General features: G+C 43.0%; 2 protein-coding genes across 2 annotated transcripts in view; both read left to right on the top strand.

The window, feature by feature from the left end:
• Nucleotides 1-2,140: 2,140 nt before the first annotated feature.
• Nucleotides 2,141-6,594, top strand: TUBA1A (tubulin alpha 1a). The gene is made up of 4 exons (XM_087956132.1): nt 2,141-2,296; nt 4,445-4,667; nt 4,929-5,077; nt 5,403-6,594. The coding sequence occupies exons 1-4, from the start codon at nt 2,294-2,296 to the stop codon at nt 6,381-6,383; spliced, it is 1,356 nt and encodes a 451-aa protein (XP_087812258.1). The 5' UTR covers nt 2,141-2,293; the 3' UTR covers nt 6,384-6,594.
• Nucleotides 6,595-11,615: 5,021 nt separating this feature from the next.
• The window catches only part of TUBA1B (tubulin alpha 1b), a 7,648-nt gene continuing 2,996 nt past the window's right edge, over nt 11,616-16,267 (top strand). The window contains exon 1 of the mRNA XM_087956131.1: nt 11,616-11,723. Coding sequence (XP_087812257.1) covers nt 11,721-11,723 — 3 coding nt within the window. The 5' untranslated portion in view covers nt 11,616-11,720. The remainder of the gene's footprint in view (nt 11,724-16,267) is intronic.

Below are 16,267 nucleotides of genomic sequence, written 5' to 3'. Positions count from 1 at the left end.
GAAAGGCACTATGAAGTCATCATTAATCTATAGTAGTTGATGAGATCCTTAGGTCAGTATCTTTTTATGGTATAGTATTCTAATGAGTTCTTACTCAACTATAGATTTGAGATTTTTTTTTCTTTCTTTCATGGAGCAAGGTGCTGGCATTGTTTTCATAATATTTAGCATATTTCCTAAATCCTTATATAGGGAAATAAGATATATTTCTATTAAATGTGGGTATTTGATAACATTGAAAGGTGAAATAGAACTCTCTGAGATTTTAATAGTAATTTATGTTGTTTTCAAGTGCTGCTTTGTTTTTTTACAAGTGTCAATTTCCCGAGACAGTAAACTGAGATTATAAAAAGAATTAGGAATAAAATTAGCAAGCTTATAATGGTATGCAGAAATCCAGTCTGAAATTTCCTCTATCATATCTTTGATTACTCCCCCAAAAAATTCCAAATAAATTGCTCCATAAATTGCTGCTGTTAAAAGAAGAGAAAGTCTGGCAGAAGCTGGCAATCCATATAAATTGACTACAGGGGGATTTAAGAGCTAGTGAACCTTTAAGCCTGGTCAAATATATGTAATGTCAGAGGCAAGTTTAAATGTAGAATAAGATCAGGAAGTGATAATTTACTTACATAGTAGCACGCCAATATATTTTTTTAAAGGTCGGTACTCGGGATTCATGACTATTAAATCAGCCTTTCAAACACTGGTAGTAAAGGCTCTCATTTTACGCACGAGATAAAGGGATGCAGTAACAAAATTAGCAGAGATGGTGCAGAATCCCACAGCCCTGAAATGCATATAAGATGTGGGGTGAGGTTTGGGGAGGAGGAGAGAAAGAAAGACGTATGTTTCTCTTGTTTCGTGGTGGGGTGGGGGTGGGGGAAAGAGTGTAGAAGAAGCAGGTGTACGGTACAAACACTTCACCTCAGGTAACTCGCCAGCCCAACGAACGAGTAAGCGAGCCAAGGGCGGGGGAAAAAAGCGCGGAGAGAACCGAGTGAGGGTGTGCAGCGGGAAACGAACCTGCCCCAGAGCAGCCTTGTTTATCCCATATTCGCCCTTTTGAGGATAGGAGAGCAACGTCGGTCCGTTTTTCAACACCCAATCTGGAATTCAGCTATGCAAAAAAAAGTGTGTGTGTGGGGGGAAGCAGGCTTAGGATGGACGTTCCCCCTCCCTCCCCAGGAGCTGCTGCCCAGCCTCGCCCCCCTATTCCCCCCAAGAGCTTGGCTGTCAGCCTCGCCCCTCGCCTAGCCTGGGAGCAGAAAAACAAACCCTCCGGAAGTTGCCCATTGTGCTGGCCGAGCAACATTGGCCCCTGCTCTTAAGATGCTCCCTCTCTCTTGGTGGGAGGGGGAAGCGGGCAAGGACATTGACGCCTCTTTGGAGAAGAAAATGCAAGCCGGGAGCCCCTTCTCTCCAATTCTCTGGAGGAAATGCTTAATTCCACAGCGGCAGTATTAGGGAAGAGGGGCGTGTGTTGTAATATAAAGTCAATCGCTTAGCCAAATACAAAGCTTAAGAGCTCTGCAGTAATTAATTTTTTTCTCTCCCCTGAACGGGAGATTTTCGTGCTAAGGAAAGCCACGAGGAAATTTAAAAAAAAAAAAAACACCTTGACTTCGGTGGTTCTTTGCTGGCGGCTTTCATTTTTACAATTCCCCGGGTAAATGTTGCAGGCTCATCAAATTCACTCACCAGCGGGGCAAATTTCCTTACTCTGTCACCCTCGGCTTGCCTCATTGCCATGCCTTTTGCTGAAATGCGAATTTGAGTTGCGCCGTTACTTCGTTCAGATGGGGAGGGAGGGGTTGACATATTGTCTGACATTTGTTCAGAGGGGAAAACGTTATTGTTTTAAAGCGAGTTTTCACGTCGTGCGGAGTCCCTTTCCCCTCTCCTTTTCCTTGGATCTTAGCTCTCTCCCCCCCCCCCCCATACACACCCTACCCCACGCACCCGAGTGATGAATGGGGAACTGTTCGATCTCTTTGTCTGGAAGATGCAAACAGACTTGGGATGCTGAGCAGAGGGGGGGGGGAATTACCTCATCCTATGCGCCCGGAGCCAATCGCCGTTCTCCTCTCGTGCCTTCTCCTGGCAGATTGGGGGGTCTCGACCAACCGCAAAAAGCCTTGGCCGTCCCTATGGTGACGGGATTGTATATAGGCAGCCGCTTTAGACGATGTGCTACAGGTTCTCTTACATCGACCGCCTAAGAGTCGCGCTGTAAGAAAGCACCCGCCTCTCTCTCTTCGAGTTCCCCAAGCTCGGCGACAAAGCAGCAACTATGGTAAGTGTCCGCGGCGGGTCTCCAAAGTGAGGAAGCCGGGAAAATCGCCGCAAGGCATGTGTCGATGACCCCTCCTGTGCGCATTTAGACAGATCCGCCCCTGTTCCTCCTTTCTCCTTACTGGATCTTTTCTCTGTCTCTTCCCGCTCCTCTATGGCGGGTCTTTGTTTTCCCGATCAGTTAAACCGTGCATAACTCGGGAGAGCTGTGCAAATGCCGGAAAAAAGCAACCCTCCATTTCCAACGCTCCAAAGATGGCCTTCTCCCCTAAACGTCGGAAGGAGCCCACCTGCTGGTCCACTGGCTTCAATCTAGACAGTGAAAGACGCAGGTGGCTCCCTGCTCGCCTCGTAACCTCTAATTTCGTCTCCCCCCACCCACCCACCCACCAGCATTTTCTGCTGCAGAGGGGGAGCCCCGCTTCGGACCGGAGGCGAGGGCTGACCGGGAGCGGATGTGGAGCAGTTTGTCCTTAAGGCTGCTCTCCTTTTAGGGAAAGGAAGCTCATTGGGTGGTTCTTACTTCCAGGTCAGGGTGTCTCTGCCGGTGCTTGCTTTAAAAACACATCATACGGCTTGAATTCCTTTTGAATCGCGTTCTTGCATTTTTTTAACAACAAAAAATCGGCTTGAAACGATTGAAGCCTGCAAAGGAACGCAATTCAAAAGGCTGCGGCCGATTACCGCATCGCCTCATTCATCAGTCGGGGAGGAAAAGGCGTTACCAAATTGGGTGATGGGAACTTTTCGAGGAGGAGGTTGGAGCTCGCCCTGAGAAAGCCGTACGTCTGAGTGGGAGGGTGGACTGCAGCTCGACCCGCCTTTATCTGGAGTTAAATGACATTGAATTCAAAAGGATTCAATTCAAGGGAGGAAATTCTGGCCACTCGAGGAGGTCCCAGTGCCGCGATTTCCCCTGAGAAAAGCGGGGATCAGCATCTGAGCTGAACGTGCCACGCCCTTTCGAGGCTCTAAAAAAAAAAAAAAAAACCCACCCTGCCTTAAAACGGAGCATTGTTCCATCATCTGTGGCCGAAAGAGAGAGCCTGCCCAGTATCACAGACTGCCGGGCAGAAAAAGTAGATCCCTCCCCTTAGAGAAGCCATGCCCTGCAGCAGATTGGTCTGTCACTGAATAGAAGGCAGAAGGTGACAGAGCAGACAAAGAGTCTCCTCTTTGGCAGATGTGACCAGAATAAATGAGTGGGGAACAATGCTTTTCAGAGTCGAGACAGGGGCTTGCTGTTTTCAACAAGTGCTCTATGGGCTGAACTTTCATTTAGAAACATTTTCTAGCAGCCCATTTTTAATCCTGCCTGCAACATTTCTAAAATATTAGGAAATAAGATTTCTAGTTCTGTAACTCTATGTTGGGTGTTTGAGGGAGAGGGGGTAAGACTGGTGGGTGCAGAGTTTTCCCCATATTATATACCTCACACCTACTTTAGGGTTTGATATGGGAGCTTTATCTTCTGGTCCAGCCACCCCATGGATTTAGTTCTTATTTCCAAGCATGGTTCTCAGCAGAGCTGAGGTCAGAGGAAGGAAAACTGGCAAAACAGTTTAATGAGATCATGCAGAAATGACTCGTATTAATGCACACACACCGGCTGTCAGTGTGGGTGTTGCCAGAAAAATCATGGCTAGCTTTATGTTGTACAGCATCTACCCAATGTTCTTGGCCAGGGCGTGGCATTCCTTGGCAGTCTCTGTGGTTGAACTCGGTCCTCTCAAATGATAGAATGTCCTCTAGAACAATAGGCAAGTAAAATGAGAGAATAACTCAGGCTCAGCAGATTCAAACACTGAAGGGTGGGATGAGCACTTTCACTAAGGTGCCTTAGAACCAGACTAATTACATGGCTTTTTAAAAAAAATTCTTAAATTGAGGGATTTGATGCGGTTTTGCCTCCCAAGTTCCCATTTGAAGATTTGTTTTTAAGCAGGAACAAACAGCTGTGGTAATTGTTTTTAATTTTACTTGTGAATGTTTTTCTCCAAGTGACCATCACACACAGTGTAGGTGCATAAATTCTTATTCCCATATCCTACCAATAACGAAAGCCCGCACAACTCATTACAAATTAACCTTCTGTCCTTTTAGAATATACTAATATATAAACCGGTTTATACAATTTTTTTACATTTAGCGTGAGTGCATCTCCATCCACGTTGGCCAAGCCGGTGTCCAGATTGGCAATGCCTGCTGGGAGCTCTATTGCCTTGAACATGGCATCCAGCCAGATGGGCAGATGCCCAGCGATAAGACCATTGGGGGAGGAGATGACTCCTTCAACACCTTCTTCAGTGAGACTGGAGCTGGCAAACACGTCCCCAGGGCTGTGTTTGTGGATTTGGAGCCAACAGTGATTGGTGAGTGTAAATATCAAAATGCCCAGCTGACTACGAGTCCAACTTTTCCCATACGCTACAAAAAGGTTAGTGAGGATTTATTTATTTAATTTATATTGCCACCTATTCGGTATTTGAATAGCAAAAGGATCGGTGACAATGAATTAGATCAAAGGAATAATATTTCACACACACAAAAAAAATCTCAAAAATACAACTCCTAGGTTGTAATTGGATTGTGTCTTCTGATAGGAAAATAATTTTGTTTTTGGGTCCTCATAGATGAAGTGCGCACTGGAACCTATCGTCAGCTATTCCACCCTGAGCAACTGATCACTGGCAAAGAAGATGCTGCTAACAACTATGCCAGGGGACATTACACCATTGGCAAAGAGATCATTGACTTGGTCCTTGACAGGATTAGAAAACTGGTAACTATTTTGTCTTAAGGATTATCTGTAATACAAAGAATAGAAAACAAGCAACAATGACTTATGTAATTCTGAATATCATCCCAAAACATTACGGCCAACAAAAATACTTCACAGTTGCTGTATACTTCCTGTATAATAATTATGAATATATATTAGAATTTTTAACATTTATGATTGGAAACTTAAGTTGTCTTAATTAAAGACAACTTAATTAACAAGCTGATTGATAAGTCTAAGAAAACAGACAAAAGATAGTTTTACTTTTACCTATATTCTTTAGATAATTATTTAGATATACGTTAACTTTTATTTGTTCTAACAGGCCGACCAGTGCACAGGTCTCCAGGGTTTTCTAGTCTTCCACAGTTTTGGCGGTGGTACTGGCTCTGGCTTTACATCCTTGTTGATGGAGCGCCTGTCCGTTGACTACGGCAAGAAGTCCAAGCTGGAGTTCTCCATCTACCCAGCTCCCCAAGTATCCACAGCTGTCGTTGAGCCCTACAACTCCATCCTGACCACCCACACCACCTTGGAGCACTCCGACTGTGCCTTCATGGTAGACAATGAAGCCATCTATGACATTTGCCGACGAAACCTTGACATCGAGCGCCCCACCTACACCAATTTGAACAGGTTGATAGGCCAGATTGTGTCCTCCATCACAGCTTCCCTGCGATTTGATGGTGCCCTGAATGTAGATCTCACAGAATTCCAGACCAACTTGGTGCCCTACCCCAGAATCCATTTCCCTCTGGCGACCTATGCGCCGGTCATCTCTGCTGAAAAAGCCTACCATGAGCAGCTTTCTGTAGCAGAGATCACCAATGCTTGCTTTGAGCCAGCTAATCAGATGGTGAAATGCGACCCTCGTCACGGTAAATACATGGCCTGCTGCCTGTTGTACCGTGGCGACGTTGTTCCCAAAGATGTCAATGCTGCTATTGCCACCATCAAGACCAAACGTACCATCCAGTTTGTGGACTGGTGCCCCACCGGTTTCAAGGTTGGTATCAACTACCAGCCGCCGACCGTGGTCCCCGGAGGCGACCTGGCCAAGGTGCAGCGTGCTGTCTGCATGCTGAGCAACACCACAGCCATTGCTGAGGCCTGGGCCCGCCTGGACCATAAGTTTGATCTGATGTATGCCAAGCGTGCCTTTGTCCACTGGTACGTTGGGGAAGGGATGGAAGAAGGGGAATTCTCAGAGGCTCGGGAAGACATGGCTGCTCTGGAGAAGGATTATGAGGAAGTGGGTGTGGATTCTGTTGAAGGAGAGGGTGAAGAGGAAGGAGAGGAATACTAAAGCAAAATGTCACAATGGTGCTGCTCATACAGGGAATATTAAGCTATTTAACAACATTAAGGTTTTGGTCTGATCAGTTAATTCATGCATATTCAGATACCATTGTTATCCGTACAATAACTGATCTGTGCTTTAAAACATGAAATGTTACAAGCCCAAACCATCCACTAAGGTTTTGGGTTTGTGAATAAAAGGCATTCCCTGTCCTAGAGATGAGTGTGTTGTGTCTTTATTTGTTGCATATTCCTGTGGTAGAATTACTAGCCAGTGGTCATATTTTTACATTATGCAAGAAAAAGCACTACACTACTACAACAGTACAGATTAGTGTGTTCAGGTTGGAAGGGGCAACTCCTTCCCCCCAAAATTAAGTACATAAATGTAACATGACATATATGTCCCAATGTGTCTAGAAACACATTATTTAAGGGCTGAGACATAGGTAGAATGAGCCAACTAAACTGGGAAATTAGAAAATCCTGGAAGACGGCAACAGCAAACTACTCCCATATTGTTGACAAGTACAGATAGTATATGGATATATACAATACTGTGATTGAGTTCAGCTCAAAACATTTAATTTAGCTGGCCAGAATGACAGTCCCTCCTTCCACAATTCAAGCGAAATTATATCTTCCATAAACCCACAGAAAATTTTCAAAAAAGACATGAAAAGGCAATGGTCTTTACCCTCTTTAATTTCAGAGAGATAAGATAGTTTTTTTTTTCTGGACAGGAATTGCATTTATATGACATTTAGATGAACCATTTTTATATACTGATTTCAAGATAAAACTAAGCAACACAAAGGTCTTTTCTTAGCAAAAATCTGATTTTGTTCTAAAAAAGTGAAACTGCCATCCTGAATTCATTTACTTGGGAACAAGTTCCTCTGAATTTATTAAGGTTTCTTTCTGATTTTGTATGTTTATTAATTAAATTTATATGCTGCCCATCTTGCCATCCAAAGGGTGTCTACGCTATTTTTATAGAGTTCTGCTGTAACTCAGTAAAACATCAATAATTTTGTTCAAGTCTCAGACATACAAGTAAACAATTTACTTATTTTATAAAATAAGGTAAAAAAGGTGGGTGTAAAATTAGGTAGTTATACTGAAAAAGGCCAAACTGATACAATTCATCTTTGGAATAAAAACATCTAAGGGATATATTAAAACAGGATGCTGAATATATAAATATGACATGTTTTAATATAAATATAGTTTCATTGTAAAGAATCTTATTAAAAAGTTATTTTTAGATCTTAAAGGACTGTTATTCTCATGGAGGAAAGCAAATGATATTTTCTCGTGAACTGCCATTAACTTACTAATTGCAATTAGGTAAGTTGTCTATCATATATATAGTAATGCACCTATAGGTATGGGAACTATTCTGTTCCAAATTGTTATAGTTTTTTTGCACTTCTGCCAATAAGGTGTTTTATATGAATATGATTCTTATTGTTTTGTGGGGAACTCTCTACCTCAGTCATTTTGCATATTATATGAAATACATTTAAGTTTTATCAACAATCGTCAGTCACTGCGAGTAGTGCCTTTGCTGAACAGATTTGAGATAAACCAAACTGGGGTGAACCTGGCAAGAGTGCTGACAATTTTCCCTTCTGTTCCCACATAGCAAGACGACCAGTAAATTTGTATTAAAAATATCCCACTGACAGAGTTGTAACATAGACAATGGGCCCATACTGAAGCAGGAGACAGTTTTTAATGCAGTTATGTCAGCTTCCGACTGCTGTACCTCACAATCTTTCTCTGCCTCACCAACCTGTCAACATAACTATTTTGCAGCACAAGTCTAGCAATTTTCATAAGTATACAATCAATACAATACAAATGAAAACAACATTGCAAACTTTACACAAGAATAAAAATTGTAAGTGTAGAAAGAAAAAAAAATATAGTAAAGAAAATTAAAATATATAAAGAAATTACTTGCCCTTTTATCACAAATATATTTTAATAAATTATCACCTTTTAAAGTAAAACAAATGATTTATTCTTGTTATTCCTTTGTATATTCCTTTTAATTATTACACATCACTTCTTTTGTATATCCAAGAGTATTTTTTTCCATATCATTCTTATAGCCTTTGATATTTAAATCACTTTTGTATGTCCAGTAGAGCATTTTTTTCCATATCATTCTTATAAGCCTTTGATATTTAAATCTACATTCAATCAGTCTCAGAGTTGTCACATAAAACTTAGTCCTCTTTCATGACATCTTTCAAACATTATTTAAAGATACAGATAGATATTCTTAAAATTAATGTTAGAGTCCATTGTTCAAACGTATCTGCAATATATCCAATATTACAATATTTTACTTCATCAACTGTAAATCACATTTAAATGTTCTTTTAAGCTGCTGGATTTTTTCTTTAATGGCTTCTTAGCTTTTCTACAATTACCTTATTTTTCTGAAGCCCTTGGATTTTTATGCACCTGTTTCAATGGATCTAGCCCAACCTTGCCAGATAAAAGCCTACACTAGCCCAAATCTGCCCTATCATACTTTTGAGCTATTGATGGTGGCGCTCCTATACTAGGCTGCTGATGTTGAGAGGGAGTTGGAATGAAGCTAAAGGAGTCTACCTACAATCACTGTCTTCAAATCGTCTTACAGTAACACTGTTAAGGGCAGGCCTACTCTCAAGCCTTGCTAGTAAGCCAAGCTAGGGAATAGTTGCTGGAGAAACACAAATTATATCGCCAGGTGAAAAACTGGAGGAATCCACATTAACGTGGCTATGCAGAAGACACTATTTAATACATAACAATACCTACCCACAATACCTAGGTTCACAAGACATAGTAAAACCAAAACCAGGTAGGAAGGTTTTATTAAATTATGCTAAAAACTGCAAAGTGATATTACAGGTTACAGCTAGCCAACACAGCAGAAGCACTTAATACCTAAGTGCATCATAGCACCGGTGAAATGAAATGTTTAATCCTTGGCAGTCCAAGCTACCTGTTATAAAGGAGAGTGCTATACATGCCACCTTGAGCCACTGCAGTATAGAATGAAATTATCTTCGGATGTTTAAAAAAAAAGGCTGGAGAAAATACAGTGTCCAACGTTTGTCCCCTGGCTGAAAGCAGAAAGATCGGCGGCCACACATGCCCCCAAAACGTGAGCGAAATGCGCAGCCCGGCTGCCGACAGGAAGTGGAAGAACCAGCATGGCCCCTCCCTGTCTGGGGAATGTGTGTCACGGCTTGTGCCAAGTGCTGCCGGGGTTTGGTGGCGATTTAGGGCAGGCGACACATCACCCGAAAGTAGACCCGATTTTGCCGTGTACCACACCATAGCGGGGCGAGGGGAAGCAGGGCAATATAAACCAGGGCATACAGAGTCCTGCTCGTGGAAAACGGGACCAGGGGGAGAAAAAGACAATTGAAAGGAGGCATCATCAATATCGCGCGCGCTTATGAGACTGAATAAGAAGCTGCAATTCACCGGGAATGTTTGAGAGGATTAGAAAAGAGATTAGGTTTGTGCAAGGCTGCGGCTAGGTGAGGGAGGGCCTGGTGGATAAGTGTTATAAGAGATGCCGCAATCTTAACTACAAATGGTACCGGCAGAGCGAGCACGTGCAAGAGAAAAGATGGCGCTTCTTCTGTAAGGCGTCCTCGCTCCCTTCTTCCTGACTCCGCATTTTCGCATCTCCGGAGATGCAATTCTAATTTTCTGCTGGTGCACAGAATAGAATAGCAACGTTGCGGGAAAAGGACTGCCTCTTTTTTTCCCTTCAGTCCCAGCCCGATTCTTCTCATACATGGCGCAACTGAGAACGCTTTGTTCATTATTCAGCATCTTTTTCGGCTCTCTTTTTTTCTCCCTACTCTGCGACAAGGACGTGGCGTTTAGATGCCTCTGTCGGGAGGCTTGCAGACTGCAGTCGCCAAAACGCATCCTCTGGTCGTCATCGGTGCCGCAGTTTTTATCTGCAGGAAAAAACTGCAGTCTCACTTCACCCCCGCTCTGCAGCTCTGTTATTTATGGCTTCCGGAACATTCCTAATGTTCTCCATCTTTTGATCCAGTTTAATCCTTGCCCACGTGAGCACGCAAGTTTCTTTGGTCTTTAAACTAGGATAAAGGGTATTTTTGTGAGCCGTTTGGTTCAGCGCCTGATCATGCTGCAGGTTCAATGAGCAACAAACTAATTAATACAAAACGCAGTTGTTACTTTATTTCTTTTCTTCAGTTGCCCATCCTTACAAAGATCACCCTCAATTCAGTCGGAAGGAAATGCGGAATGAACTTAGATTGAACCTCACATAAAAAAACCACGTCGGTTATTTGAACAAATATGCAGAAGCCTTTGCAGCTGTCGACCATTTGTCTTTTCCCCCACCCAATTCCAGCAAGACTTGGAACGTTACAAATGTTTGAATACTGCATCATTTAAATGCTATTTTAACAGTATATGACTTGCGCTGAAAAATTACTGTAAATGAGTAAATTGAGGTGGAGGGAGAATTGCAAAATACAATCCCCCCCCCCCACCTGTTCTTGAAATGTCAAGGGAATTTATTTTTTCCTTTATGGCAGGCAGATTTAAATGGAGAGTAAGTACCTATTTGTGGCGATTATCTCCTTGGTGATACAGTGTAACACGAATTGGTTCTTCCTGTACAAACGATGTCCTAGATTTTGCCTTTGCCTGAAGAATTATGTGTATCTTTCTTGATTTACCACGTCAGAATTGCCACTCCGAAGGAACAAGTGATTCGTCTCTTTGGGTTCCTCTACATAAGAGTTTGTTAAAAGATGGGCGGAGATACGTTTTAAATCATTTAAAATATTAAATTTTTACACCTTATCTTTGAACGACTGTAACTCGTTCCTGCAAGGCTTTTCAGTGCAAATAGACTTGAGCGTTTCATTAAAAAATATTTCGCTTAAGACTTTGCTGGGCTGTTTCCTGGTTAGAGGAAGAACGGATTACTTCGCCGCTTCAGTTATGCGATTTTCCCCCCCCCTTCCACCCACCAAAAAGTCTCCTGTTTCCCATAGCAAAAGGCGGGTCATTGGTCTCAGCCAATCACCGATTATGAGCTCACAGATGGACGTGGAGATTGGCTCAATGGCAACCGCGTAATCAGTTCATTATACTAAATACATGTAAGGCCAGCTTCCTCACCCAGCCCTGAGAGTGAGATGTGATATAAAAGCAGCGGGGCGGCCCCTTCCTCTTCCATTCTGTTACTTACATCGACTCTTAGCTTGTCGGGAGAAGTAACATCCGAGGCTTCCAATTAATTCCCCCTTCTCCTCTTTCTTGCCATTTCTTCGTCAGCATCATGGTAAGTGGTGATGATGGTGGAGGAGGAGAAGGGAGGGACGGCTCGGAAGAGAATAGATGCTGAGCCAAGAGAACCTCCGATTGGGGGTGGTGGAGGCTGCGAGGGATGGGGTGGGTTGCGTGGGAGGAGGTGAAAACGTGGAGGCTGGGCGGGAATTCTCGGAGAGTCAGACAGAAATCCAGCAAGGGATGCGGGGGAGGGAAAGGGGAGATGCACTTACCAGCTTTCTCCAGCCACGCGCCCTCCAGATGGTGGCAATAGAAGCTGTAAAACATTAAGGTAAAAAGGAGGAGAGGTAGGGAAGACCACTGATGGTTAATTCCTAGAAAGGGGTTCTGGTTCGACTGTCCCGAGCGGAACGGAGAGTTGACGTGGGCTTGGCGGGCGATCCAGGGAGAGAACGATGGGGAGGCGGTTCTGCTTGCGCTGGCCGCGGCTTGAGATCGAAGGGCGGGAACGTGGGTCACTCGCATTCCGAAAACTGCGGGGGGAAGGGGAGTACGCGGGGAATGTTCTGGAACAGCCTTCCCAGCTCCGGGGACCTCTGGATGCGCAGCTAGCTGGTTTTTTTTTTAAAGGTACAATAGCGCCAGTTGGATTAAGCTGTCCTGGAAAGTGGGCGGAGGCTCCCCCCCCGGCTTCGTTGTCTTGAAAGAGACGACCGAGAGGTTGTGGGGGAGGGAAGATTGTAGAAAAGCCTTTATCCTACGCCGATCATCCCGTTAGTCACGATACTCGCACAAAGTGATTCATTGTTTCTCGCTGCAAGTCCTGCAATGGACTAGGAGTTCATACGCCCCGCCTACGTTCAAGACAGCGCGAAAAAGCCCTCAGGGTTTTTAAAGGATTGATTTGAATCCACTCCTAACCAGTCTAACCCTAATAGACCACTACATCGCCCTGGGCTGTCGTAAGGCCGGCCAACTGCGAAATGTTTCGCTCGCTTCCCTTCACGGAAGAAACCGGCGGTTTTCCTCGGCCTCTCCCGTGCCAGCCGTTACCCTTCCCGCGCAGGATGCCGGTCTTCCTCGAGCGAAGGAGCCGCGTGCGCATGCGTGCTCCTTCGAAATGGGTGCTGAAGCTGCTCTGGTGGAGCTGCGCGAGCGTTTTTTGTTACTTGGAACAACTGCTCCGCTAGCCAAATGCGACTCGGAACATGAATCGGTTTTCCAAACGGAAAGCACATCCAAACTCCTAATTCAGTGGGAGACAAAACAAGTTCTAAACGCCTCACAGGAAGATAGGCATGGTGGGGGGAAGCGGTCATCTGAATCTCTAGCTCAGGAGTCTTCAAACTTGGCAAATTTAAGACTTCTGGACGTCAACTCCCAAATTCCTGAGCTAACATGACTAGAGGAGGAATTTGGGGAGTTGAAGTCCACAAGTCTTAAACTTGCCAGGCTTGAAGACCCCTGCTCTAGCTAGAGGAGGGTGGTGGCATAGGGTAGGTGTCTGGGCCCCACAGTTCAATGGAAGAGATACGAGGCAGTCCCTCAAATAACATGGCTCTGGCATGAAGGGCTTTGTGAATGACAGAATTGAAGGCACCTACATTTGTGAAATAGTGGTATTGGACACATTATGGTACCCCCATCATAATTTTTGCTGCTGTATTCTGGCTCAGTTGTTCGTTAAAGTGTGGCCCTATGTAAAATACCTTGAAATTATTTTAAGTGAGGTGGCCAAGGCATGGATCACTAATCTCTCACTTTGCAAACAAAAAAAAAAAAAAGTGCAATTGGCATGCAAGGTGAGCCATTCAAAGAATCTTTTTGTCATAACTGGTACTTGCTCTCAATGCAGGAACCATGAGTATAGGAGGATTCCCAAATTGTACCCATTTCTGTCTTGAGGAATGCTGTCCCATTGACACCTAGAAATAGAATATCTACAAATCTAGTGGGTTCCAAAGCCTTTAATCTCCAGACTGAAGGCATCACTTAGTTGGCCAGCTTAATAATGTACTTAATATCCCTCCCGATACTGTCTGGAACTGACCTAGGATGAAGGAGGAAAACCACTGTAACATGGTGCCTTCTACTCCTATCTTCTCCCCCATCCCCAAATTTGTGCTGAGAACCAGGGTGGATAAACTACCAGCAGATAATGTCACAGATCATCTGCATCTGTCATTAATGCCATCTCACTGCTGTATTCCAGTCTGAAAGTTGACTCAAGGGTCTATGCTCTAGATAAAAAGGGGAAGTTTAGTGATATGACAAAAATGGTCTAGAAATATTAGATCCAGGGATGGGTTTTGGAGGGATTATAGACCCACCATCTCTTTTAAGAAGTACCAGAACCATACTATTTCTTAAGGGCATATTTCATGCAACACACATCTTCCAATAGGCCTTTAGCCACTTAGGGAGAGACACAGATACATGAGTGCTAATTTCCCCATGATCAACAGACTCTGAGCTTCTCAGATAACTCCAGACTGCCTCAAATCCTCTCCAAAAGATCTAAACAGCCAAAAGTCAATTTCAGATCAGGTTCAAGCACTTCTGTCTCACAGATCCATCAAATAGTCTTCACAGCAATTCTGCAGATGTACTCCAGACCAAATCCTACCTAGGAAGGGACTGGGTCAGTTGAATAGAACTGCTTGCTGTCTATCTGCAGATGCAATAATAGAGAAGATGTAACATTTTACCGCAGGATAATAATGGCTCTTGATCGCATTTGCTCTTTATTTTTCCCCAGAGGTGCTCTGGGTGATCTGCTTTATCTCTCTTGAGAACCAGAGAATTTTCTGAGATCTTTAAACAATGAAAATTCATATAGGCATGGTCCAATCTAAGGTTATCACTCTCCTCCGTTCCAGATAGTGACTAAGACCTCATTTGAACAAAGCCACAGGAATAATCCCATTTTTTTCTGCTCAAATCCATTAGGTCCCACCCAAGCCCCTTGGGCAGACTAAATAGATTCTTTCTACAGAGGGGAGTGGCTGCATTGAGCAGCTCTGCAGTGCAGTGGGAAATTATTGCAGTAGCAATAATTTGCTGATACTTAACATTATCAACGACTTGTCTTTCAACTACAACTTTTGAGGTTACATTCATACTGTATATGTATCTATGCTGTTTGTTTAACTGGGATTCACTCAAACCACTTTTTAAATTGATAGGTCACACTGAATCATAAACCAGAAATCTGGAATACAAAAATTAAGATAATCACTAGATGACAGAAAAAAAATCTAATGGTTATGCAGCTGGATTTTTGCTCTTGGAATGTGATATCCCTGTAAAAACCAACCATTGACCAATAAGCTAACAGCAGTGGTTGGCCAATTTGTAATTTAAAGTTCCCTGTGATCCATTTCTGCTCTGATGTATTGTAAAATACATATGGTTAAACTCGTCTGTTTTCAAATCTTCAGGATCCAGATCGCATCCCTTTTAAAATCTTCCCTGAATTTTCTAATTGATTATACTTTGCAATTTAGATTATATTAGGCTTCTTGCAGGTACAAGTATGTGCATTGGGTGCATAACTTCATAATGTCCTGCAGATGCCATTGCAGATCTAACATAAAAATCATGCTTTCATCGTGTACGCCTATAGAAAAGTGCACACAGAAGTCAGTATAAACATCAGTGAAATGTGTGCATGTTTCAAGTACATGGCTGAAACAATTTAGTGGTCATAAGAAGAATTTAGTACAATTCTCAGATTTGAACAGCTTATCTGCCTCTTTAGAAGGCAGTCTCCTGTCATTTAAAAGACTTAATTGCCAGACATCTTTGTGCCATCTGTTGAGTGTAAGATTCTTAACAAGGTCTTAAAGGAATGTGTTACAACAGGTGGTGCTCAGCAGGTTGAGCTGGGTCTGTGTAATGAACACAAATTCATGAAGGGAGTTCAGGAGGATGGGCATGTGCCAGGAATTTAAAGTAAGGCCTTAGATAAATCAAGCAACAGCCTGTAAGCAGATGTTCCACAGAGGAAATCAATGCTAGGAGGGAAATCTGCTTGGCCTGCTTCCTTTTTGTAGGTGAAATGTGACTGCTGGTGCAGGGAGTGGCAGCAGGGAGTAGCTCATTCATGATGTTTTTAGAGACGGACAGAATTCCTATCTGACTAAGTCGTCGGTATTAAATTTTATTGTACCTGGAAATAAAAACTTAGAGGGCATTTCTCTAGTGTAAACTGGAATAACAGTTTTAGTGGGATTCTAAACTGGAACATAACATTAATAATAATTATTAATATAATATTAATAATGTCTAATACATTGATCAGTTTTATTTGAAAAAGTTTGAATGTTGAAGGCTTTTGTTTGACTTCTTTGGAACAACCTGGCTTAGACAGTCTTGTGCCATGGTTCTTGGCTTGTCATTGGTAATTTTTTGTTTTTTAACTTCGAACATGACATGAAGACATGCCAGACGTAAACAGAAAAATAAAGATAGGATAATACAGAATTAAGCTGGCAGTGGGACTTTTTGTCACCGTAATGAAGGCTAGGTTCTCTTTATTAACTACCCAGAATTGCCTTGAACTGCAATATAGGCAGCATATAAATTTAATAAAAT

The sequence above is a fragment of the Notechis scutatus genome, chromosome 2, assembly GCF_049901735.1.
Source record: "Notechis scutatus isolate UNSWTSFEM ecotype Mainland chromosome 2, rNotScu1.2, whole genome shotgun sequence".
Lineage (NCBI taxonomy): Eukaryota > Metazoa > Chordata > Lepidosauria > Squamata > Elapidae > Notechis > Notechis scutatus.
Note: the sequence above shows the minus strand (reverse complement) of the source record. Positions and strands in the feature narration are given on the sequence as shown.